Genomic DNA, 23,584 nt, shown 5'->3' with positions numbered 1-23,584 from the left:
ATGGTGTAATTATTATGTCGTACACGTGTACCTCTACGAACAATGAGTAATTTTAATTATTATGGTTCAATATATGGACTTATAGTGCACTTTATCTCTTTGCTCATTTTTCATGCTTAACAATTCTCTTTAGCTTATAATCCTGCCAACCAGTTATTATTCTAGTTAATTTCTCAATTTTTTAACAAGGAAATTATTTTCTGATACCGATTTGACTAATCACTTTTGATACAACAGTCACGACAGTTAATTGTGCGAAAACAAACATAATGGTTAACCTCTTTTAGTCTCATAGATTTCTCAATAAATTTTGCCAGCGATGTTAAAGAAAGAGAAAATGATATGGATATATCAAATCAAATTATATATTGATACAACTAAAATAGTCAAAGTTTATAAAAAATAGTAAAAAACAGTGAAAGTCATAACTTTTTTTTTGGGTACTTCTCACACTTTTAACAATATTTTGTCTAAAATAAGTGTAATATGCTTGACTGTGTTCAATTTTTTTCTCTTTCTTGGCATTGCGAATTCATTACCAAAAAATAGAGAGAGAGAAATGCTTTATTGTCAAAAAATTTGTAGACAAAAACGTATAAAAACTAAAAACCCAACATGAAAATAACTAAATAAAGATAAAACAAATAAAATAAAATTTTAATATACAGAATAAAACCACAATGAGTAGCAAAATTATAGGTAAGACAAAATTACAGGTAATAATAATAAATAATAATTAGTATAGTCCATAGCAAAATTAAACCAGTACAGAGTAGAAGGTAATTTCCAGTAAATATGCTCTGAAATTATTGCGTAATGTGGGAAAAGATGATATCGATTTGATTTCAATTGGCAAGTGATTGTGCATTTTTTGTATTGTAATCTATTGAGCCCTTAACTAATTCTGAACGTGGAGTAGGTAGGTAGAGGTTGTGCAACGATCTTTCTAAAATTGGAAAAACGTGCTTACGAATTAGGCAAACGGATTCAAAGATGAATGAGAAAGAAAGAATCAGCATTTTTAATCTTTTAAATAAGTCCCTGCAGGGAGCACTAAGTAAATATATCTTTTGAAGATTCCCACAAATTGAGTCGCCGTAAATGAATTCAACAATAAGGTATCAGATATTTTTTACTCCCCTAAAAACAATTAATAATAATAAACAAAAAGATTCCCAAAATACGTTTCTGTAATGTCACCACTTTGATAAAATATTTTTTATTCCAAGGATATCTAGGTACCTCTTTTATGTAATCGGGTAGGTAATAAACTCTTGAATTTTCATTGAAGAAATAATAAAATTGAATGTTCTCGATCTACCAAATTCAAACTAGCATCAAATCGGCATGAGCGACAAAGAAATTACAATTTATAGAGCAATAAACTTTGCTATAGAATAAGAGACGTTTTCACGAAGTTTTTAGTAGCTTATGCAAATATTGCCCCCCGCTGGGACATTCAAGGGATCATAGCGGGTATATAGATAGTGATTTGAATTTTTGACAAAACTAATTGAGTGTCAAGATTTACTTTGATTTTTATAGTACCAAATTTACCTTTTGAATTACAGAAATGAATCAGAGTGGAAAAACCGGATTTAACTTTATGTAATAAAGAAAACGGGGGATATAAATGATTAACTGAATGAAATATACTTCTCAAAACATTTATACATGATGTTTGATAACTGTCTATTCTTATAAACATAAAATAGATTAACTTGAAACGAATTTATAGAACAAAACTTAACCCTTTACTGCATAATGTATTGAATATGTAAATGAAAAAATATTTTTTAAAGTGATTAGTTTTATATAATACTCAAAATGAATACACTTATATTTTGCCTGCGTAAATCAGAGCTCCTACATAATGGCACTGTCATTGTCGGTGCCTCCTCAATTAACTGAAATTCAGAACTCATATATAAGTCTTAATTTCAAATAACACACAAGATGTTGCATTGATTATTTTTTAAGAGAACGTCCCTTTGATTAAGCTTCTAGTGTTGCATAGGCACAAACTCTTCGGGATCGCGTCCTACGGCATGGAGGCGAATTAAATCTTTGGATTTGAAAAACTGTACAAGGAAAGAATTGCTTTCAAATGAGAGCAAACAATACAATTGACGGAAGTAATAAGAAAATTCAAGTCTGGGGTTTACCTTAATTTCTAGACCACAATATGTTGTCATCGGTAAATCAAGCTTATGGTGGAAATGATATATATCATTTACCAACATGTCCTGCCGATACTACTCGCATAATTCAATAATGGTTTCGACAAAACAATATTGAGACTTTACCGTGGCCGGCAAATAGTCCTGACACGAATCCCATTGAAAATTTATGGGAGTGGTTGTTAACAAAATTTACAAAAGGGAGTTTTGTCCCAGAAATCAAGAAGAGCTATGAGAAGCCATTGAAGCAGCATGGAAGATCTTAATCGAAATATTTCTCGGAATTTAATTCACTTCAAGCCAAGAAGATTATAAAAAGTGATTGAAAAGAACGGAGCTCTAATTCATTACTAACACATTTTTCTTCATATTCAATTATTTATTGTCAAATATTTCTTCTGTTATGTAGTGTTTTATCATCATTATTAGTATTATTTCTTTATTGTATTTTCAAGTTTTATAATGGATTTTTTTAAAAGTGACTCACTTATGACACGACCTGCAGTAAAACAGGTCGTAGGTATCTATCTTAATCCTTCCAGTACAGTCGACAGATCTATCCGCCAAATCCTTGCTGCTGTCTTTACTGAAATCAGACCGGAAAGCAACCGAATTCGCTGTTCTAGTATGAACCAATACGATTTGACTCGATGTTTTCATTCTGTAGCTTTCTTTGGTAATAACATCGGAAGATTGTTTCATTGTAGGTCTCTAGAGCATTTTTCCTAAAGACCAAGGAATACAGCTTCTGACCAGGTGTCTATATCAACTCAAGCTCTTCTAGATCGATTCAAAAAGATGGAGCAAAAATGGTATTACTTGTTATAGATACAACGGCAAAAAGATATTTTTTAGTATTAGTGAGTGATGAACTTATTGCGCTTTACGAGAAAAAAAGAAACTCCGCTGTTATTCTGAAGCAAATCCTGTAACGAACAAATGAGTTTGAATGATATCATAATCTTAGTATATCTGTGGGCAATGGAGTAGAAAAGAATCTTATACAAAATTATTCATGAAACTTAGATAATTTTTTCGTTTTAACTCAAATATACCTTTCATTTGGGACACTTAGTATAAATTTTCATTGATTTGACAAATTTGACAAATGTTATAAAATGTAGCTTCTACATTTTGAAGTTGACACTACGAGTATCTATAGATATATACTAATTCTTAATTACTTTTTAATTAAAATTTAAAAACTCATAAAAAAAATCGACGAAATTTCACAGAATAAGATCAGAGAAAATCAATGCAAAGTACCAGGTACTACTTAGATAAGAAGGACTTTGGGTTCTAGCTAGAAATTTTCAAAAGTACGCCGGTATTGTTTCGGTTTTTAGTACCTATATGTGTCTAAATTTTATTACTTATGTTAGTCCGGTCATTATAGGAAGTTGACTGCTAGTCCCGATCAAAAACTCGTGATATTATTATAATTTATTGCTAAATATATAATTATCATTTTTTATTAACTTTTAGATTAAATTCAATCTTTCTTTCTAATAATACTAAAATTCATCAATTCAATAACACTCATTATCTCTTTCGGAAATTGAAAAATTACTAACGGAAATACATTAATTAAATTTCAATTATATTTTTATTTACACTTGAAGTAAAAAATTTAAATTTAAACCGTAAACTTGCTGCAGCATTTGAAGCTGAAGATTCGGATAATCGAATGTATGAAGAAAAGTGGGTTTTGTGCAATAAAATAAGTTTAATAATAGTAATATGTATTAATAAATAAAAATATTATCAATGAAAAATGATAATAAGTTTAATTTAGTTTAAAATATTTGGTAATTGGCATTTGACGTAAGCTACTTTTTCTCTTCATTGCTGCTATATCAAGAATTCGTTTCAGCTGTAGTAAACTCACAGTATCACTCTCTATTTGTTTATTAAACCATTTGAGACCTATTTCCAGAGCCTGAATTGCTTCATCATGAGATGGTTCTACATCATTTTCCACGTCTAGATTTCCTTCTGTTTCATCTTCTTGCATTTCCTGCTGTTCATTTATCTGCAATATGTTTTCTACGATTTCGTCATCCATCATACTCTGAAAGCCTTGACCATTACTGTCACAAATGACCCACTCTTTGATATCATCATCATCACAATCTTGGCACCGCACATCAGAGCGGAGTAACAATTGCTAACTAACTAAAAGAATAACGAAACGCGTGGGGCAGTGATCCCGTGGGCCATTTCCGACTCGTTCGCGCTTGCATAAATTCGTTTTTTAGTACATATTTAAATATTTCTTAACTTGGCTCAATATTACTTAATTGGTCGCAATTCATAGTCCGGATAATCGCTAATCCGTATAACTGAGGGCCGGATAATCGAGTTCGTGCTGTACAAGCAACTAAAAAAGTTGGATTTGTTTTTTAATTACCAATTCGTAAAAGATCGACCTTTGGAATATTAGTCATAATGATTATTTCTACTGAATCGAATGATTTGATTCATATGAATATTGTACTGCTGCTGCGTATAAGTCACATGATGGAAGACCTCTAGCGTTTCTACTTTATGATCGTTCAAAATGGGTAAAAATTTCAATAAATCTGTTACGTACGATACTAGTGATTCTATCAAGGATATTTATGAAATGATTGTATTGTCCGATCTTTAAAAAGTGAGAAAATTTTCGACACATTCCGACATTTTTAAATGGTCGAATACAAAGTTCAAATAATCCGTTACATAGGTATACATATCAAGATAAATAAAGCGCGTTAACACAACGAATGTTATAAATAATATACAATGAGTTATGAGAAACGAAACCACCATAAATTCCTACCTGCTACTTAAAATGGTCTTAAATGAGAATACAAAGTCTTAAGGACTACTTGAAATCCTTTTCTTTATTCCACTATTCATAAACCGCACCATCAAAAGCTATAGCTATTTTTCGTTCTCGAAGTACTAACTCATTTTCTTAAAACAATTGCTTAATAGCTCCATTATGAGGTATTCGATTGCATGGAACAGTAGCCATGAAATGATCAAAACAATGTAGCATCAACTGAAACAATATTTCCCACGTCCCCCTTTTTTATATTTATGGCCCACTAGATGCTAAACAGTGGTTTAGTGTTACCCATTGTTTGCAACACTTCATGAAACAAAAGAGAATTAATACAGTGTTTTGTCTACTATTCACATTATTCGTATTAGGGATACTTGGCGTACGTATTACGATTAAACCCATGGGCGTTTTCATAAAAAGGAAAAGATCGATTAAAATCAGTAAGAGAAATATTAAAAAACTAAGAAGAAGTGAAAATATTTTGATGTAAATCTTTAGACAATTAGTCGTTGATAATATAATTTGGGAATTATTACTTTTTAATAATTAGCTGAAAATCCGCTATTGGATAAAGTTGAAATTTATTATTTGAATACTAACGTAAATAGAACTCAATCATGGTCTTATAAGCAGGTTTTGAAACAAGGGTATCAAGGTAGGCTCATTTCATGAGCGTTTAGTCATCTCATTTTGTGGCCGCCAGGGCGGCGTTGTGATCGAGGGAGTTAATAATAACATGTACTGTGCAGTTTGATCTAATGATAATACGTGGATTAACTTTTGAGATATGGCAGCACTGATTTAAATATGTCAAATCTGACAAATCAAATTTCGTGCGATGATTTTCTATGACTTTCGACATGGGTTAAACCAACAGCACTGTGCCGACCAGCTCACTTCGACTTTTGGTGATGAAGCACCATCTGGAGCTAGCGTGTGTCCCTGGTTTTTCGAATTCAATCGAGGTCGCACTTCGCTACAAGATAAATTTCGTAAAAGTTGTCCAAATTTGGCTGTTGTGCCAAAAAAGATCGATGTTGTTCATAAACTGATATTGCAAGATCGTCATGTGACATACCGTGAGATTGAGGCATACTTATATAGCATGAACAATTGGCTGTCAATTTGTTCGTGTTGGATACCGGCACCCAATGATTTCTTATTATTCCCGCAAATCAAAAATAAATTAGGAGGTCGACGTTTTTGTACACCTGAAGAAGCGGTTTATGCGTTCAAATCACATGTTTTGGAGGTACCTCAATTGGAATGGAAAAAATGCTTCGATAATTGGTTCCAATGCATGCAAAAGTGAATTGATTTTAATGGAGAATATTTTGAAAAACAATAAAGTAGCATCCAATTATAAATATTTATCTATCCCAAAACGTAAGTAACAACCCTAGTGTGAATGCTCAAATTTTTTCTCCTGATTTTGTGTCTTCGAATTTCAGTTGAATAAGAAATATTAATGGTTGTAAAAATGGATATACACACATAGGGATGTTCAAGAGTTGGAATTAACCGATGACGAAGATTTTATAGGGCTACTAGAGTTAGAACTATTTCCAAGGGCTCCTCAGAATTTTAGGAACAGACAAAATCCTTTTTTTAAATGGCACGAGGAGTAATTTGTAGCTCATTTTCGATTAACTAAGCTACATAGCTACAGGATCAACACTACAGGCACTAGAAAATTTCACAGGTAGTTAGTTGTTGAATTGTGTAGAATGTACAAAGTCTGGAAAACCTCGATAGGTGTATATTACATACTTATATTGTTATGATAGGTATTGATAAACCCACTGCCAGCCGAGTAATCGAGAAAGTATTAACCTGTATAGCAAGACTTCTTCCTGAAATGATTAAAATCCCCAAGTACCAAAATGATCGTTTACAAGTGGTCACAAACATTTTGAAAACCGTTAACGTTGGAACACGCGCACTGTTTTCAAAGCATCACCAATTTAAGGAATCGAATATCAATAATTTATAGTTATATGGAACGTTATTAATCTTTCGACCAACCACCGATAGACCAATAAAGCTACCAGATGGTATAATACACGTGAACAGATCCGCAAGGACTTTATTATATTGTTGCTATACACAGTTGCGTGTGAACGGGGTGGTCTTAGGGTCCTTATCTCTCTCATCTTCTCTGCGTGTTACCACTTCGGTTATGCAGTTTAGGGCATTGAGCTTTTAAAACGTCAGCCTTTCACTGTGAGAAACAGTTACTTTTCTCAATTAAATTTTGGTTTTTATTTATCAGATTAAGACTCCGTTAATATCGTTTTTGAGGTTTGAAAGGGAAAGTAACTTTAATGATAATTCGGTATTTTATAGTTAAAGGTGATTTTTGGGGTAACAATTTTTTCTTTTATAAAATATCATATTTTTTAGCAAATTAATCAACACCGGTATTAGGGCTACTTGAAAACAATGATCGGTTTAACCTTATCAGGATTTGAATCCTTACTGAACTAGGAAAACATGCTGTTCAGCCTGTTTCGATAAGTGTTGTCACGATTAAGTTTATTAATTATTTTAGTTACTTCTGTTATACAGCTACCCCTAATATCTCAAAGATTCCCTACTTCATTTCGATCTTATTTTAACTATTTCCAAATTTTTATCACTGATTCCTCTACCGGACGCAATCGTAATGATATCTATCTTTAAACTTAGTAGCTTTTCTGTTACATCTTTTCAGCTTTACTTTGACGTGTAGCACTTCCAGCATATTAGAGGTCGTACCTTTCCTTTTCAGGTGATCTATTATATCGCTACCTTCAATTTGGGTGTGAACTGGCCCTGGAAATTGCAAAATATCTTCCTGAAACGTCCTATGGATTCAATGATGTTTGTTTTGTCTTTTGTTGCTGCTTAAAATGACCAAAGGAATATTTGTATTACTTTCCGAACCATTATTTTCATCTTTTCTTTCCACTATTACTGTCGGTTTAATTTGTAGGCTATCTTGTACCCCAAAAACTTCATTTGAGTGAACATTTCTGTTTACAGGTTAAATGCCAAATTTCCGAAATCCACTTGCAGCTTTCCTGAAACTTCTCCTATGAAGCGTGCTACCTGAAGCTGCTAACCACTCTTCAATAATGTTTTTCCAACAAGTTCTCAACCGCCTAGTCATAATAAATCTTCAATAGCTAAAATATCGTTGTAAAAGAGTAATTCCGTCCTCTCGAACTAGTTCTATGGCTGTTGTGGGCTTTGTGTGCATCTAGAATTGAAAGCACTTTATTTTCCGTCATTGGTTCTTTGACTACAGCATTAAAGTACTTTATCCAGGTTATACATGTTTCAGCGTTTATGTAACCAGTACCGAATATCTCAACTATAGAACCAGAAGAAGCTTCTTCTGATAGATTTAATTAATATAGGTGTCACATATTGACCTGACGAGATTTTATTCCGCCACTAGCCACAACTTGAGATTTTCCTTTATTTGATAATAATTGTTCGCACAGTTGAAAACCCTTATCCATCAACGGTGAATATATTTTTCAAAAATCTATTACCATGTCCCTTTTAAATCCTCTGCATCGTACGATTGGAGTTGACTCTGGTTGTCTGAGGGGATGGCGTAGTATAAACAGATAGAACCATGTCATACCAGTCATTTTCTTAGTCATATTAAAGTTATGTTTCAGTTCTTCACGTTCGGCAAACTCGAAGGAAGCTTTTCTTAACTCTATAATTGTTATGTCATAGAAGATTGATTATAATTTCAGAATATATTTTTCCAATTCTGTCTCTTCACTAAATATCAAAAGATTTTAGGTCTGCTGAAAGTTGGTTTTGAAAATTGGTACGACCTCAATATAACCTATTTTACCGCCCCGAAAAGCTCTTATTGCTACTCCTCTCCACTGAGCTAGTTGTTAATTTTATCATTGCTTGTTGCTATAAAAATAATGAAAAATTCCGAAGTCAATAAAACAATTAGTTTTCATATGTTTATTTTAATTACCTAATCGGATTAATATCATGCTACATTTTGCTCCTAGAGAAAAGCTTCAAAAAGTTTGGTTAATCTTGATTGGTATTAACGATGAAAATTGGAAGAGTCAAAAAACAAAGTGATTTGTTTATAACATTTTATTGGAAGTCATTTCACTGCAGCGTCGTCAAATAAAAGATCCTTGAATTGTAATGGTGTACCTTTATTGAAATGACGACGTCGGTGGACATGAAAAACACTTTTTGTGATCATCCCCGATTTTATGTAAGCAACAAATTTACCAGTAAATCACTAGTTGTTAATGAATCAATATCTTCAGTTGACAAGTTAAAGGATGCGAGGAATATATAAAGCTAAAAGAAAGATCTGAAATTATTTAATGTTACAAAGATCATTATTGCATATAAATCGTACGAATTAAGCAACCATGGGTACAAATTGGACATATTTATTTAAAATAACAAGATAAAGTATTTAGTCGGATTTTCAAAAGTAAGGTTATGTTTAATCACTAGGTAATGACCTCTAGTTTCAGAACAAAATACACGTCCTCAATAATGTTTTCTTAAGCCATACAAAATTGCTTACCATGAGCCATCCAAATTTTACAGATCATGTATAAACAATTTTTGACATGATTTATTTCTTCAACCACGGGTACTACTTGAAAAAGATTTTAGGTATTATTTTTTGGTTCGTTAAGCTTACTAAATATACCGATAGGTAAAATAGACATTGAAAAGTTAATTTGTCAATTATGGCACCAATCTACACATAACTGATAATGACATATGGAACTATTTATCCAGTCTTTTGTAAATTGAGCTTTATCTTTGAATAGCGTTGGTCATAACTTATTGCATTTAAACAAGTCAAAAAGTTGTCGCACTCAATCAGTAAATATTTTAAATCTTGATTCATAAAAGGAAGTTTCTATGAAAAATATCAATAGTCTCATTCATTTAATTATTTCTTGACAATTCCCTTAATGATTGGTGATGTTGATCGATGTCTTATGATGTCTATTGATCTCGATTCACGTCAATTCATATCATTTGGCCAATGGGATCACATTTTGGTTGGTTTAATTAATTTACAGACAGTAGTGTACTGCATCAAGAAAAAATTTAGAAAGTCAGATAAGATATGTAAACGTTACAGCCAATTAATTGGTCAATTTCACAAATCACCTTATAAATTAATAAAGAAAAGTAGTTAACAATTTTTAGTAGCCTCTTGATATCCTTCCTGAGAGGCTCTACATATAGTAGAAGTATGTAAAGTTCTTTGCAACTCACCCTGTATACTTCACCCACAACTTTTTTATGTTGGATACGCTTCGTTTTATGCTGTTCAATTCCATTCAATAGAAATTCAAAATTCAATAGAAACCTATTTAGGGAATACAGTATCCAAATTTTGGCGATTATTTCTTATAAATAGATATAATAAAATATTTTATCTCAAAAACAATAATTCTCGTATTTCCTCTTAACTATATTATACTAGAAAGTACAGTGTGAGTAGTACCCTCATGGATTGTAATTGTTTCACTTTTTATATAGATGATTAATTTGTAAATCGTTGAGCACGCGACGCTAAAGATGATGGTAGTACAAAGCTTCCGAGACATGGACTAGACTTTGAGGTCTCTAGGCTAGCAACATTCTTCGTCGACCTCAAAGCTAATGTATTTCTTTCATTATTCAATGTCTGTTATCGTATCGTCGCGAATATTTATAGTCGACATCCTGTGGAAAAAAATCATTCACAATCTACTGGTGGCATCCAATAGAAACGTAACTATGTCAACACTATAATGTTTTTCTTATTTATTTATATGATTTATATTCGTTGGGTTAATTAATAAGCACTTCTTAATTTATTTAAACACTATACACTACACTTAAATAACTTTATTTGAATTCTTCGATTACTTTGCTAGTTCGTTCTGTTCACTACGACTCTTTATTATAAACTGAACTAAACTGAGCTACATAAACATAAAAATAAAGGAAGAAAACGAATAAATAAATAGACCTTCTTAGAAATTATGTAAATAAACCGCTTGCTATAAAAACTTACATAAAAACAAATATCAAACGAATTCCAGGTATTTCATTAAATTTCGGATCCTCAGAAGAGGTCTGAAGCAAGGGAATAATATTTCTTGTATTCTGTTCAAACTGACCTTGTAAAGAATATTTAGGAGACTGCAAAGCAACCCTACTCAACCGATTGGGACAGAAGGGAAATGGAGCTGAAAGAGAACTTCCGGACATTCAACGAAAAAGTCAATCGAGCAGGACTCAGTGTAAACGAAGCTAAAACGAAGTACATGCTCATGTCGCGCAGCCGAGACCACGCAGAAATTGCAGCGTTACGGGAGATAAATATACCTTACAGCCTGTTGACGACTTGAAATACCTTGACTCTCTCATAACTGAAAACAACGAGACTGCTCTGAAGATACAGTACCCAGAAGATGCTGAAATCTCGCCTATTGAGCAGACGCACAAAAGAGAGGAACTATCGTACAGTACTAAGGTCAGTTGTCATGTGTGCTTCTGAAATCTGCGCGATAACTGCTAGAGACGAACTGAGACTCAGCTTGTGAGACAGGAAAGTACTTCGGCGCATCTAAGACGAAGGAGAATGGCGCAGATAGAGAGCCCAGCCTGGTAGCAGAAGTCGAACGAACGAGCAGAATACCAGGATGACCACGCATAAGATGGCAAGACGACGAATAATAGGACCTAAAAGAACTTGACATCCGAAACGGGTGGAGAAAAGTGCAACATCGAGAAGAATGGGGGATAGTTGTCCAGAAGGCCAAGGTTCTTCAAGGACCGTAGCGCCAATTGGTAAGATAAGTGGATAAAAACGAATTCGATCTGTCGTTCCAACGGTAGTATGAAGTTGGTGTCGATCGACCTGTAGTACAATAAATCGTCTAATATGTAACTCGTTTAGTTTTATAGCTTCGATAAATTTATGGATTGATGTTCTCGGCATAAATTTCAAATATATTTGGCATTGGTGCATTTGAAAAAAGATGTCATACATTCATTAATACCTGTGAAGGACTTGGTAAATAAAAAAATAACGTTAATTAGGTAACAACCTACTATTATTCAAATGTTATTGTGTTTCATTTTTAGAATTTCAAACAGTTTATCGGAAGATAATTTTATTTTTCATACGGGTACCATAAATTACGGTTTTTTCGATTAGTTCTATTGATTTTTCGAAAGTCTATCGAGAAGTTTAATAACCCTTGTTAAACTAGGACAAGCAGTAAAAATTGCGAATCCAATATGAAAATGGTAATTTAATGAGCTTATTCGTTTTGGGTCTTAACACTAGATTAGTCCGAGCCAAATAAAACCTGCTAATGTTAATGTTAATCGTTCATTTGATTAATTATATAAAAAATGAAGAATTATTTGAGTTAACATTGGTAGATCTTAGTGGTTCCAGCCCGTAGGTGTCAGCGAATTCAGTTAAAACAACTGAGGATGTGAGCAGAATTGAGGCTGTTGATGAGGTTTGAAAATGACTATTGAAAAGGCGGAAAAGAACAGCAGAAGAATGAGAATAATAAATTAGATTGCAAACATCGAAAATTTGAAAGAATGGAGATCAATTTATTGAACTTTCTAATTTATGACCGACGTAAATTGTTAATAACAATGTGAGGTTTTTAACAATTTCTTAATTCTCTTGACGGGAATCTATTCTGAAGCCTTTGTACAATACCTCCATTAAAGGTAAAAAATCTGAGATTTGTAGTTTAATAATAACTTGCTTTGTTAACATTCAATCTTCATAAAATATTTAATTGCCTAATGCATTTCTTGTTGAAATATCGCGATATAAATTTTCGCTGGTAGATTATTATTCACATATAACCTATGAGTAACTGAGTTTTCTCAATTTTTGTTCATATTTAAAATATTTAAATAATATTTTAGTTGAAATATTCAAAGAGGGCGTTTTCTGACATATTTTCAACCCTCGGTAATAATTACAAATATTGATGCTACAGCTCCGTATGTCAAGATTTGTCTGGAAATATTTTCTGTTTTTTTTTAATCTCTTGGAAAATCTCAAATGGCTTTTTAGACATAAGAAAAAACAAACGCCTTTTTTTGGATAATTGTGACCGGCCGAATAAATGTTTTAAAAACTTCCTATATATATATAGATACGATTTCGAATCGAAAGTTTTACTTAAAAAGTACATGTTGACTAGACTACAACAGCTACTGAGGCAAAGGAATACGAAAGTTTTTTATAGGAGGTAAAGAAAATGTAATTTAATCCACCAAGGAAATCTAATTGAACGAGCTATAAAATAGCTACAAAATTTAATCTTTCACATCCCTCTGTATATATAGTATATATGCCTATTCCGGTTTCTATGCCACTCTGTATATTTGAATCTAATATGTATACTGGTAATATTCTTTAAACCTTAATAATTAAAGAAAGTTTTAATAGTCTCTCACAATAACTAACATCAATTAACAATTAAATTCGTCTTTTATTGTCACGCTGCTGCCACCTTCATGGGAGAAGCTCTACTATTATTTACTTTTTCAATTTAATTTAAGATTTCTTTAACTGTTTATACAGTCAGTTATAATAATAGTTCAAATCAATAAGCTAGTAGGTTCGAAACACCGAAAATTAGTTCTAATTGATAGTAGGTTTCTGTGTCAAATAGTCGGCACTTATCTTTAGTGTCATCTCTAGGTTAACTTTTAGTGTAGAATTTAAGCAAAATCATAGATTTGAAAAATACCACTTAAAAGCAAAACATGTTATTTGAAAGTAGTTGAAGTTATTTATAAAACAGTTTATGTAACAAAGGTAAGTCACTCTTTAATATTTAAAATGTTTTGTTTTACAAAAGTGAAATTACTAGAATATCCTATTTTTAAATTGTTTGTTATTCTATAAATGGAATTATTACTTTTATAGTTGTAGTAATAAAAACTTAGTTTAACACTGTAAATGCAGGTGATAATTATATATTACAACAATGAGTCATATTTTTGGTTACAAAAAAAACTTGCCATAATGTATTTATAGATTACATTTCTAATATTGTTAAAAGGAACGTAAGGTATTTATTTCAATTTCCTTAAATTCCTACCTATATGAAATAAACTAATAATAGAGAATTTAAAATTGCTACACTATTGTATTTAAAATTATGCAGATATATCGATATGCTCTGATACATTTGAATTACTTGAAAATTCTTGAGTTCTTTGTATCTATGCATTACCTGCAATATCTCTAAATTACAGGTCTGTTAGGCTATCAGTGAGTCAATAAAATCAAATGAATTTTGTTAGCAAATTAGTTGCTAAAGAATTAATTTTGTTGCTTAAGTTTATTAAAAGGAAATTGTTAATACTAACTTTACATTAATATTTTTTTATATTCATCTTAATCACAACTACTATAGAAACAAGATCAGCAAGCGTACTTTTCTATTAAAATCTTAATAAAAATAAATTGGTTTGAACCACTGGTGTTTTCAAAGATTTTGTCTTGGTTAGGTTAGGTCTATCAGCTGGCTTGCATTGTGATTGATTGTTAAGCTGTACTTCATAATTCATTATAAAAATTCCATATCTCATCTAAGACGATTTCCACTTCCAGGTCCCCGTCGAGGTCGCATTTCTTGCACACAGGCTTTATCAGTTTGTGTCTAATTGGTACTTAAATTTCTAGCTAATAGCCAATATAATTCTCAACATATGAGATTCAGTTATTCTATTTTCTTCAAGTGGTGTTTCCATCATTGCTATGCATCAAAGTTCATGCCCAGATTCTTAGCTGAGTACACAAATGAAATAATATGATTGCACTAATAATGATCATGGTCTAGAAAATATAAGCTTGTTCTTTTGAAAAGGTTCTACAATACAAATTGTATCACTTTATAAAGGAGATACAGATGATATGTCCATTTCAGAGTTAGATATGTACCAATTTATTTGGTAGATCAAATGTTCTAAATATAAAGATTAAAAAAACGAAATACATATTTTAATTTTTTGAGAAACGCTGATCTAACGTTTTTTAGAGGTTTAGACCATTGCTCAATGGCACGCTATCAGCTGCTATGAATTCTTGGAGCTCCTCGACTGCAATACTTCGAAGCTCAGACCCCTCCATCATAACAGTGGTATTTTCAACTACCTGTTTTATAGTATCTTGAACTCACAAACGTCTACTTGGTGCCTCTACCACATCCAAATTGCAGCAAAGTTTTGTATTGCATTCATAATGTTATAGGGCTTCCACCAATCACGTGTAGATTGGTGTCATCCATCTTTTTCTCGAATCAGCTGACCAATTGTGTGGTGGTGATAATAAGTCTTGCAGTTTGCAATAGCTGTAAAATTGAGGTAGTATTTGGTAGCAAAAACAAATCGTCTACTTCCAAACCACGCGCAGACTCCAATATTGGTGGATGACCAGTTGCATTATCAAGAAGTAATAAAACTTTTGGAGGCAGTCTAATACGATTTCAGTATGCTTCGACATCTGAAAAATAGCTATTTTTATACCAGTCAGAAAAAACCTCTCTTGTTACTCAGGCTTTTTGATTCTATCGCCAAATAACTGGTAAGTTATCTTTATCAGTCCAGTGCATAGCTGCAAAGGTTTCAATTTGAAGTCTCCAGTGGCATTTCCGCCCAAAGAAAAAATCACTTAATCTTTAGCTGCTCTAGAACCTCTTGCCTGCCTTTCTTCTTTGGATATAAAAGTTCGGGATGGCATCTTTTTTCAATAAAGACCGGTTTCTTCTGTATCTGTATCTTCGCTTACTGCGCTTACAGTTGCACAATAGTTTCGGCCGCTGAATGCGACCAATGCGTACGCGTAAAGCGAGTTCAGTTAGCCCGAATTTTAAAACGCGTTATAACGAAATCGTGCAAAGTGATGTCACGTAAACCGAGGTATAACTGTATTTTACTTATATATCTTAATATTTTTATCCAATAACTGATATTTTTGTTTCAGTATGTCCTCCAATTGTGATATCCATAGTCCACAGTTATGTTCTAAGGGCAAAACACCACTTATCCAAAAACCCTCAGCTTCTAAAATTAGTTTAAAGAAAAATGAAAAAAATACAAACTCTACTATAAGCTTTAAAAATGAGACCAAACAATTACCTAAAAATTTTACTAACGAAAATTTTAATTTAACTAATTCAAGACCTATTACATATGAAAATAATGAGACTGATGATGAATCGGAAAGTGATTTTGATGCAATGTCTGTAGCCAGTAGATACCATAGTGGAGATAATTTAGAATACCAAATGGATACTGAAAGGTAAATATCTTTTAAATCCTCATACTTTTAATAAAATTAAACATCGATTATATTTGTGATTAGATTTTTGTTACAATTTGAAACAATGTTAATATTTCAATTTTATTTTCGGTTATTGTCCAATTTGTTCAATTGTATTATGCATTAATTGTGAGATTGGTTTGTTGACTACAATTCTGTGAATGGATCAATTAGCATAAACAATTACATTGATAAAAAACTATTTTCAAGATTAAACAAAACTTGTAAACTGTAAGAAATGAGCATTGAAGTTAGAGGACAATTCACCTTTATTGAATTGTATATTTTCTTTCAAAAAATCCTTACACAAAAGTATATTCATAACAAATGTTTGGTATTGATCAAGTTCATTTATTGATCTGCTGTTGGGGTTCTGCCTCAAATCCGAAAGTTTTTTGACCATCAGGTCATTCTGTAATCTGCTTCAATTTAGAAAAAATAGGGTTCAGACTTAATCTGCATACTCTCTGATCTGACAACACTGTTAAATCATAAGATATGGTCAACAAGAGTTTACACTGTTTACACTACCACTACCTAAACCTTCTCCTGCGTCAAGTTTTTAGGTTTAAGTTTATCACCAACGGTTACAAAAATTTCAACTTAGTTTAATAATCTCTCTAAGGTTTTAGAAGGTAACTGACAGCTACATGAAAGAAAGCATTTTTCAACTGCAGAAACTATGTTCAGATATTCTCAAGCATGTTTTGTAGCTTAGTAATGTTTTCAAGTGTAAGTTTGTTTCTTCTAAATTGTGTCATTTATTAACGAACATGTACTGGTTTTATCATATTATGAGTGTTATGTTAAAAAGAGAAATTAAAAAATTTGTGAAAGATAGAGCAGAATAAATTACGAACAATTTAGTAAAAAAGTTAATTTCTACAATTTTCTAAAGATTCAATTTTGAAAGAACTCCTTACATTACCATGTCAATTTCGTCAATTGTAAAAAGTGAATTTTTTTTTCTATCAAGGCAAAAATATATTTTTCTCTCTGACTCTCATATTTTGTTCAATTTCTTCCTTCCAGGTCCTTGAGGGTCTTTCTCGCCTCCTTCTAATCTGCAGTTGATACATCAATGTTTTCTTCGGCCACCTCTCTGCCCCATCCTCATCACATGTCCGTACCAGAGCAGTTGCTTAGCCTGTATTCTCTCTGATGGAGTCTATACTTTCTGTTCTTCGTCGTATATCTTCATTCCGTATATGCTCTGTTCTGGATATCCTGCACGATCTTCATGAGTAGTCCATTTCCACAACCTTTATATTTTTCTCCTGTCTATCTTTTAGTTGCCAGCACTCACATCCATACGTTAAAATAGGTTCTACTATGACTTTGTATATTTTTTCTTATTTATATTTTTAATTAATTCTATTTCAACATTATGTCATGGTTTTCCCACAATGAAATTCTAGGAAAGTGAATCATTATCACAGTCAATAGTGAGGTAAGAAACATTTGTGATTAATAAATTGTGTACTGATGATACTTGATTTGTATTAAGAATATTACTAAAACTGTAGTTGTATTAGTAATTACCCCAATAGCACATTCATACAAATAAATATATTTACCATATTTTTGTACATAAGGATGTCGCGAATGTACGGGGTTAACTCAAAAGAATCATTCATTTAAAAAATCTATTTATTCATAAGTATTCGTATGTTATAAGAAAATCACAACAAAATATCAAAGTTTAATGCTCATTATGCAAATGTTCTATATACCTTCTTGATCAAGGAGTAGTTCAATACACATTTTGTAGCATGATTACTCTCTGATTACTCCCATTTTATATATAATGGATCTTTCGTTTCTACTGCTCACTTCTTAATACCTTCTTGATCAGGTGGTAGTTCAAAACATTCCACACATTTCGTATCATGATTACTCTCTGTAGTGTACCCCCTTTTTACCCTTATATCTTTTATCTCCTTTAGTGTGCTTCTTTTAACCAGGCAGAGATCAATAATGGATCTTTCGTTTCTACTGCTCACTTCTAAATACCTTCTTCATCAAGGGGTAGTTCAATACACATTTTGTAGCATGATTATTCCCTATCGTGTACCTCCATTTTTCCCTTATATATTTCATCTCTTTTAGTGTGCTTTTTTCAACCAGGCAGAGGTCAATAATGGATCTTTCGTTTCTACTAGTCACATCTATATACTTTCTTGATCAGGTGTTAGTTCAAAACATTCCACACATTTCGTATCATGATTACTCTCTGTAGTGTACCCTCTTTTTACCCTTATATCTTTTATCTCCTTTAGTGTGCTTTTTTTAACCAGGCAGGGGTCAATAATGGATCTATCGTTTCTACTGGCTAACTCCTCGTTGGGAGTGTATGCTATCAATATTGTATATATGTAGTGCAGTGCATGAGTTCTCAGCCTAGCATAGAAAGAAATCTCAATCATTGGAAAAAAATGATTATTTTTCAAAATGTTCTCACTTCTATAAACTTTTTTGAACATCTGGCTAAAGCTATTATAACGTTCTTCGTATTTATTTACACTCTTTCTATTCGTGGGGTGAATTAATAAAAACTGTCTCTTACGTTCTTAATTTATTTACACACTATACAATACACTTAACTTATAATAATTTACTTATAGATTTCACTTAGATAATTTCTGCTATTACTTTACTAATTCGCTCTTTTCACCCCCATTCAAAAACTAACTAACTGCGTTTACACCAATCATTTATATACCTAAATAAAAGTCTATAAAGTTCTATAACAAAAAAAAAAGAAATAAATAAGTCCTAGACATTATTTAGTAGAAATAATGTAAATAAACCTCCTGTTACTAAAAAAATTATATACAATTAAACATCAAACGAGTTCCGCTATTTATAAAAAATGTAAAAGAGGCCGACCGGAAAGCGCCGCGCGAATTCTCCGAAATTATAAAATACCATAGTAACAGGGCAGGGCCGGCCTAGGAAACCATTCGTGTATAGTAGCATTGGTAAGAGAAACTATGTGGACTGGAGCATTGTAATGAAGCTATCGCACACCTCGGATGATTTTTCCGCACCTTTCTTCGTCAATTTAATAACGTAACTGCCTTAGTAAGTCAATTGATTCTTGTATGCTAAACTCATGAAAGTCGAGCCCATAGGTTTCGTATATGAAGTGCTTAAAGCAGGGTCCACACCATGCCGTGGTAGGCCAGGTGGGCTGACCAGGGCGGCCTAAGCCGCGTTAATGTAGACGCCACGGGCAGCTTTGCGGGTTAGAAAATGCCGGCCCGGGCCGTGCCGATCCCTACCCGCATAAAGTAGGTACAGATCAAAGGAAACCGAGCCGAACAAAAATATAGAGTGGGGACGTGCCGAGCGGCTTCAGTTACAATTAAAGCTCCGACGGAACTAGACGAATTATTTTACTTTCGACTCAGTTTGTTTAAGTAGGGTTTTTTATTGTTCATTTTAAGTGATGGAGTGGAATAACGAGGTCTTCTTCATCCAAAATTAAATCTTTCATTAATTCGTTAGCCCTGTACAGCTGCCGTCCTCTCCTAAGGCTCGGGTGACTCCAAAATCTTTCTTGACGTCTTTTTAGGGGCTGATTTAAATCGAGTATCACCACAGCCATGGCTGACATAGCGACGTTATAGTCGGTAATCATTTTGAAAACACTAACACTTTAAGGAAACTTCTAATAAGAACTCTTCAACGAAGTCACCAGTCTTGGTGTTGAAACAATAATGTAGGTAGAAATAACCCGGTCGGCTTCGTTTTCGGTGTGGACGTCGTGCCGGCCCGAACGTACCCGCCCGGCCTACCGCGGCATAGTGTGGACCCTGCTTAATAAATTGGAAAGCAACTATTGTGTAAAGCTTCTTGAGACTTGTCACTGATGCGTGCATAAATATTTTTGCGAACGCACTCTATTTACTATATGAGGTCAAGAACTTATGCACTGCACCATGTATTTGTTTCCCTTATAAGTGTTTCACTTATAATATAATTACATACGATGGGAGTACATTCGAAAAAATATGTTCGCGTTAATTAATTAAACTATATTGATTTTGAAAATTTAATATATTTTCTCGCATTTTTTAGTATCTGTACAACCGTTTATCATGCGATATTATATCATTTGACTCTGTTTAGACACGTATAATTTGCGTTTTCCCATTAGTAGTGTTTTTCCATTCTTGACTTTATCTTATGAATTCTCAGTTACATATAAAAAATGTGAGTATGTTTTATATTGTAACGTTTTTCTTATTAATTTACACTTTTTATTCGTGGGGTGAATTAATAAACACTGTCTCTACATTCTTAATTTATTTAAACACTATACAATACACTTAACCTATAATAATTTACTTAAAAATGTCACTTAAATTATTTCTGCGATTACTTTTACTAAATTCGCTCTTTTCACCACGACTATTTATTCAAAAACTAACTAACTGCGCCACATAAACTTATTACCACAAATATAATTCTACAAAGCTCTATAACAAAAAGAAATACAAGAAATAAATAAATAGACTTTCCTAGAAATTATTTAAAAAAAAATATTGTAATAAACCGTCTTCTATAATAAAAAGTGCGTCAAAGGCGCTTCCGCCATTCATAAAGAACATGTTAAAGGCGCCGCGCGAATTCGCCGAATTCTAAAATTTCATTGTAGCTGGACAGGGCCGGCCTAAGAACCCATTTTGCGAGCTTATTCGTAACAATATTCATTACACAAATTTTTATAAAACTAAAAAAAATAATTTTTGCTTCGTTTTACAATATTACTATAAACTGAAAGTGAATTTACTAGAATTTATATGAATTATAATCATTAAAAAAAATGTTAAATTAATAAAATAAGTGCCGTATTTTCATAAAGAAAGGCATCAGCTTTTTTAAAATGACGTTCACGGTTCTTCTTTTCTTTTTAATCGATAGCTAAATGCCTATATGACTCATGGGCTTTCAAAAATGAAGAAAAAGAATATCTGTTTCAATACATAACTAAATTCCCGACTTATAATTTGTTTTTTTTTTTTCATTTTTGATTTCTTTACAATATAGGATGACTTTCAGGCTAGAAATACCAGCTCTGTTCCGATATCTATCTTTTTAAAGTCAACTTTTGTAAAATCTAACAATACTTTTCCCTAATAAAAGAGCCGACAGCATTGAGCAAGCAATTACCGAGGCATATATCTACTTAGCACCATAATGAAACTTCTAACAAGAATTTTAACATAGTACCTCTCACAAAATAAAGAAATAAATGAAGAGCAACAAGACTATGAAGTAAAATAAGTCGGCCTTCCGATGGTTTGTCGACCTAAGCCAGGTTTTCGACAGGGTGAAACTGAAAGACGTCATACGCATTTTAGAGAAAGAACGAGTCAACAAAAAAATTGACACAAATGTCAAGGAACTTAACTCACTAAACCGTACAAGAATACAACACGAAATCACACTCACAGATGACATTTCAATAACAACAGGAATTAGGCAGGGTGACAGTCTAAGTCCAATGCTTTTAAAAATTGTCTTATATCGTATAAGAAACAGAATCAAAACTTCAGAAAGAGGATACACGATAGGAAACAGCGACTTTCGAATTATATGCTACGCAGATGCTTTCCTTATAGCAGAAGTCGAAGACAATCTACAATAAATGCTCTTCAGATTCAACCAAATTGCAAAACAGGTCAATAAGAAGATAACTATCCCCAAGACAAAGTCTATGACAATAAATAAAGACAAGTTATAAACTTTTAGAAACCATAACGTCAAGCAATAGAAATATCTACGATGAAGACGTATATAAGTCAACAAGGCCGCTGGAATATCCGGGAGTTGGCGCGACGTCATATGGCTCAACATATTCATGTCCACCTCAAGCAAGTTGCGTATATACAAACCAGCTGTACGTTCCATATTAAACTAAGCAGAGTTATTTGAATAACATTATTTGTATACAATACTACAGTCTTGACAAAATAATATACAATGACCGTAAGTGGCAGATTTGTGTCAATTTAAAAATGGTCAACATTCTTTTCGGTCAATAAAATGGTTACACTAAGTTCCCTTGTTTTAAAAGTCTTTGGAGCAATCGAGCTAAACAAAAGTAAGAAGAATCTGCCGATTGAGAAAAAATATTCTTCGCCAATTGGTTTCAAAACGCATCTTACTGGAAAATATTTTGAAAAACAATAAAGTCATTTCCAATTGAAAATACTTATAAATTTCAAAACTCAACTCAACACTCGTAGCGCCACTGGTTCCGATTGATCTTTATCTATGGATTGACATTTCTGTAAATTTTTTCACCAAATCACCATGTCATTAGTCTTTATCTCGTTTTCAAGCAATCATATCAGGAATACCTTGAGGGGTAGTGGGATTGTAGCAAAATTAAACAACAAAGTGTACTAATTGTAATATATTTCCAAGCTTTCGAATATTTATGTATTCATCATCGGGGACTTGAATTGTACAATTACAGATTATCTATAAAAGTATAAAAATTACTTTTACAAATGTTCAGCTTTATGTTTGCTCAACATTCGCAGTTCATTCTTTTAATAAACAAAATCTTCATACTCGTAGTATTGTATTATCTTAGTAATTATTGTTATAATTGTAGATAAAGTATAGTATTACGGCACGAACCACCACGAGTATTTCAAACTTTCTTATGAAGTATAACCTAAATAACCAGTTAAATAAAATACAAAGGTGGTTCAAATATAAATTTTTTGACTAAACGCGGGAAAAATTTAGTCCTGAAAAAGTGGCTGCACTGAATGTTAGGCTGGTTTGTTACTAAGCGTATGGAACGGCCTGGAGGGCGTATCTTCGCTTTTTAATGTACTTATAGCCATGAGAGAGAAGGATGTACCAGTGTTTGTTATTCAACGCATCATTATTCGTTTTTGGTCAAATATAATCTGAAATACGCGAGAATTTCGAAGATGAGTGTCTTTCCAAGACTCAAGTGTATGAATGGGATTTCGATTTCCGAAGAAGCCGAAAAGGGACGTAAAATTTCCAAGTGCAGCTTCCCGAAGAGAACGTCAGCGCTGTAGAAAAACTCATTTTGGGAGGCCGACTTTGTATTGTACGTGATATAGCTGAAGAATTAGGCATCAGCGTAGATTAGTGTTGAGTAAATAATTCATGAACGGTTCGATTACCGCAAAATTTCAGCCAGATGTCTAC

The 23,584-nt window shown here is 32.6% G+C and overlaps 1 protein-coding gene across 3 annotated transcripts in view; it reads left to right on the top strand.

The window, feature by feature from the left end:
* Positions 1 to 13,690: 13,690 nt before the first annotated feature.
* LOC130902159 (anoctamin-5) overlaps positions 13,691 to 23,584 on the top strand; it is a 33,951-nt gene continuing 24,057 nt past the window's right edge. For 2 of the 3 annotated variants that reach the window (XM_057814041.1, XM_057814040.1), the window contains exons 1-2: positions 13,697 to 13,867; positions 16,040 to 16,357. In XM_057814041.1, coding sequence (XP_057670024.1) covers positions 16,041 to 16,357 — 317 coding nt within the window. In that variant the 5' untranslated portion in view covers positions 13,697 to 13,867; position 16,040. Of the gene's footprint in view, positions 13,868 to 16,039; positions 16,358 to 23,584 lie in introns of all 3 variants that reach the window. The other variant, XM_057814039.1, reaches the window with a different exon arrangement.

This window comes from Diorhabda carinulata, chromosome X (genome assembly GCF_026250575.1).
Source record: "Diorhabda carinulata isolate Delta chromosome X, icDioCari1.1, whole genome shotgun sequence".
Classification (NCBI taxonomy): Eukaryota; Metazoa; Arthropoda; class Insecta; order Coleoptera; family Chrysomelidae; genus Diorhabda; species Diorhabda carinulata.
This window is presented reverse-complemented; position numbering and strand designations above follow the sequence as displayed.